This window comes from Triticum dicoccoides, unplaced genomic scaffold (assembly GCF_002162155.2).
Source record: "Triticum dicoccoides isolate Atlit2015 ecotype Zavitan unplaced genomic scaffold, WEW_v2.0 scaffold221652, whole genome shotgun sequence".
In the NCBI taxonomy this organism is placed as follows: Eukaryota; Viridiplantae; Streptophyta; class Magnoliopsida; order Poales; family Poaceae; genus Triticum; species Triticum dicoccoides.
The window spans coordinates 1-2,939 of NW_021242316.1; the positions used below are offsets into that span (position 1 = coordinate 1).

At 54.6% G+C, this 2,939-nt stretch overlaps 1 protein-coding gene across 1 annotated transcript; it reads left to right on the forward strand.

Annotated features, from left to right (window-relative positions):
• The first annotated feature begins 328 nt into the window (after nucleotides 1–328).
• On the forward strand, nucleotides 329–1,831 carry LOC119345282 (putrescine hydroxycinnamoyltransferase 1-like). The gene has a single exon (XM_037615418.1). The coding sequence runs from the start codon at nucleotides 329–331 to the stop codon at nucleotides 1,631–1,633; it is 1,305 nt and encodes a 434-aa protein (XP_037471315.1). The 3' UTR covers nucleotides 1,634–1,831.
• Nucleotides 1,832–2,939: the final 1,108 nt, after the last annotated feature.

Consider the following 2,939-nt stretch of genomic DNA (forward strand, 5'->3'; position numbering starts at 1 on the left):
TTTTTTTTTTGCAAAACGGTTTACACAAGTCTTTTCTAGGAACAATTTGAATTGAACCATGATAATCTCTCCGTATAAGGGTACAAAGCCGACACAATGCAAGCGAGAACATCCACATCCTTTCCATCACTATCCAATTCAAATATAAAAAATCATTTTAAGAAGATAAACCCCTGGACCGTGTGCACGTCTATGCATGTAGACTATAAAAATGGGAGAAGCGCGCGAGCTGCTGCAAGATCGCTACACATCCGTCTCTTCACTCGACCTCAGCTCAGTCAGCAGGAGAAAAATGGGCGCAGCGCTTTCTACGAAGAAAGCGACGAAAATGAGTGTGGACGAGGTGGAGGTGGTGGAGTCGTGCATGGTGGCACCCTGCCAGGAGACGCCTAGGAGAGGCATGTGGCTCTCCCCGCTCGACCTCTTGCTGCTCAACAGAGGCCACACCCCCGCCGTCTACTTCTACCCGTACCGCTCCTTGCCCGGTGACTTCTTCGACGTGGCCAGGCTCAAGGCAGCGATGGCCAAGGCACTCGTGGCTTTCTACCCCCTGGCCGGCCGTCTCGGCATGGACGGCAACGGCCGGGCAGAGATCGACTGCACCGGCCAGGGCGCGCTCTTCGTCGTCGCTCGCTCGGACCTCACCATCGACGACTTCCGCAGCTTCTTGCCGTCGCCGGAGCTGAGGACGCTGTTTGTTCCCCGCGTCGAAGACCACTCGCCGTCCGTCTTGTGCGCTGTCCAGGTGACCTTCTTGAAGTGCGGCGGGGTGGCATTAGGGACGGCGCTGCACCACGTCGCCGTCGACGCCATCAGCGCGTTCCACTTCTTGCAGACGTGGTCTGCCTTCTCCAAGGGCGGCGGCGCGGCGGCGCTAGAGCTCCCGTTCCACGACCGCACCCTCCTCCGCGCGCGCTCCCCACCCTTTGTCCACCCCGACGCCTTCTCGGTCTTCAGCCCCCAGCTGAAATTATCCGTCGAGCCGTCGGAGACCGTCGTCACCCAGGCTTTCGTCGTCTCCAAGGACCAGGTCACCGCTCTCAAGCGTGCCTGCGTCGGCGGCGACGGCGGCCGCGTGAGCACGTTCTGTGCCCTGAGTGCCCACGTGTGGCGGTGCGTCTGCGTCGCCCGCCGGCTGCCACCGGACGCTACCACCCGCCTGACCTTCCCGGCCAGCGTCCGGCGCAGCATAAGGCCACCACTCCCGCCTGGCTACTGCGGCAACGGGATCATCTGGCTTGGCGCGGCTGGCAAGGTGCGAGACGTCGCCTCCTCGGAGTCGGAGAACCTGGTGTTCGTGGCCGGCCAGATCAACAGCGCCGTCCGTCGGATGGACGACGAGCTAGTGCGCTCGGCGATAGACTACTTCGAGCTCACCGAGATCAACAGCAAGCCGGCGCCGGGGCGCATGCCAGAGACGGAGCTGCGGGTGATCAGTTGGCTTGGCATGCCGGTGTACGACGTGGACTTCGGGTGGGGGAAGCCGCTGGCAATGCTGCGTGCAGTGTCGGAGCGCGCCGGGTTCGTCTATCTGATGGACAGCAGGAAGGGGGACGGCAGCGTGCGCGTCCTCATGTGTACGGAGGCCGCGATCCTCAACGACTTCCAGCGCCTACTGTACGCCCGGTTCTAGCTCCAGGCGCGGCTCCACCACCTCCACCTCCACCTCCATCTCCACCTTGTCCACACCCACCGTCTCCAAAGATCAGAGTACGGATTGGGCCTTTCACCCTGTCAATTTATCAAACACCTCCACTGCCACCACCAAGGTATTTTTGGAACTTCCGTTGGGGAGCCACGTCACTCTCGTATTGTGCCAGTATTTTTTTTTGGCGTGGGAAATTTTCAATCATGTAATAAAAATTACAACCATGTTCGTGGATCACCTAACAACGACTACAAGCAGTCGAGTGAGTCGGAGACGTGTCGCCGTCATCGCTCCTCCCTCGTCGGAGCCCGGCAAACCTTGTTGTTGTAAACAGTTCGAAAGTCGTCGTGCTAAGGCCCCATAGCACCAGCGCACCAGAGCAGCAACCATGCCTATAAAGAAACTAGTAGATCGGAAGCATCAAATATATGAACATGCAAACAAAGACGAACGTAGACCGGATCCAAGCAGATCCATCGAAGACCAGCACCGACCGAATCCCACAAGTTCCGACGGAGACACACCTCCACACACCCTCTGACGGCGCTAGACACACCATTAGGACAAGGATAGAATGTGGGAAACATTTATTCCTACTGAGGGTCATCGCCGCCGCCACACAGCCCCAATGAAGACACTGAACGTAAAAGGAACTAGAACGGGGTCCCTCCCACCGGCGGGGGCCCGAGGTTGTCCGCACCTCCATGGCCCAAAGGCCATCTGAGATGGGGCAGACCGGCGGCAGCACCGATGGAAGGAAGAGGAAGGCTTGGGATCTTTTCTTATGAAGGAGGACGTATTATCTCAGTATATTAGCAAATGTTCCCATGGCCATGGGCAGTCACCAAGTTGCAGTTGCACATATTAGAATTTGTATTTAAATTATTTTTACAACTATTAAATAAAGTATGATACTTCCTCCGATTCATATTATTTGTCACTGGTTTACGTTAGTACTGTATTAAATTATACTAAACCGGCGACAAGTAATATAGATCGGAGGGAGTACAACTTATCTTAGATACGCTTAACTTTATCCTTTCATAACCATTATATATGTATATTGCTTTAGATCTAAGATCCGGATTTTTATAAAGTAACTCTAACAACTAAGAATTATAATAAAAAATAAAATAATTGGAGACATCTTTTGTGTGGTATCAATTTTTGCAAGATGAAATACCAGGAGAGGGGCTGCAATTCCGACTAGAGCAGCGCTACTACTACTCGTTCATCTGCACGAATTTGATTACTGACAACGGATTTTGAAAGCCCTTGAGCACCATCCAAA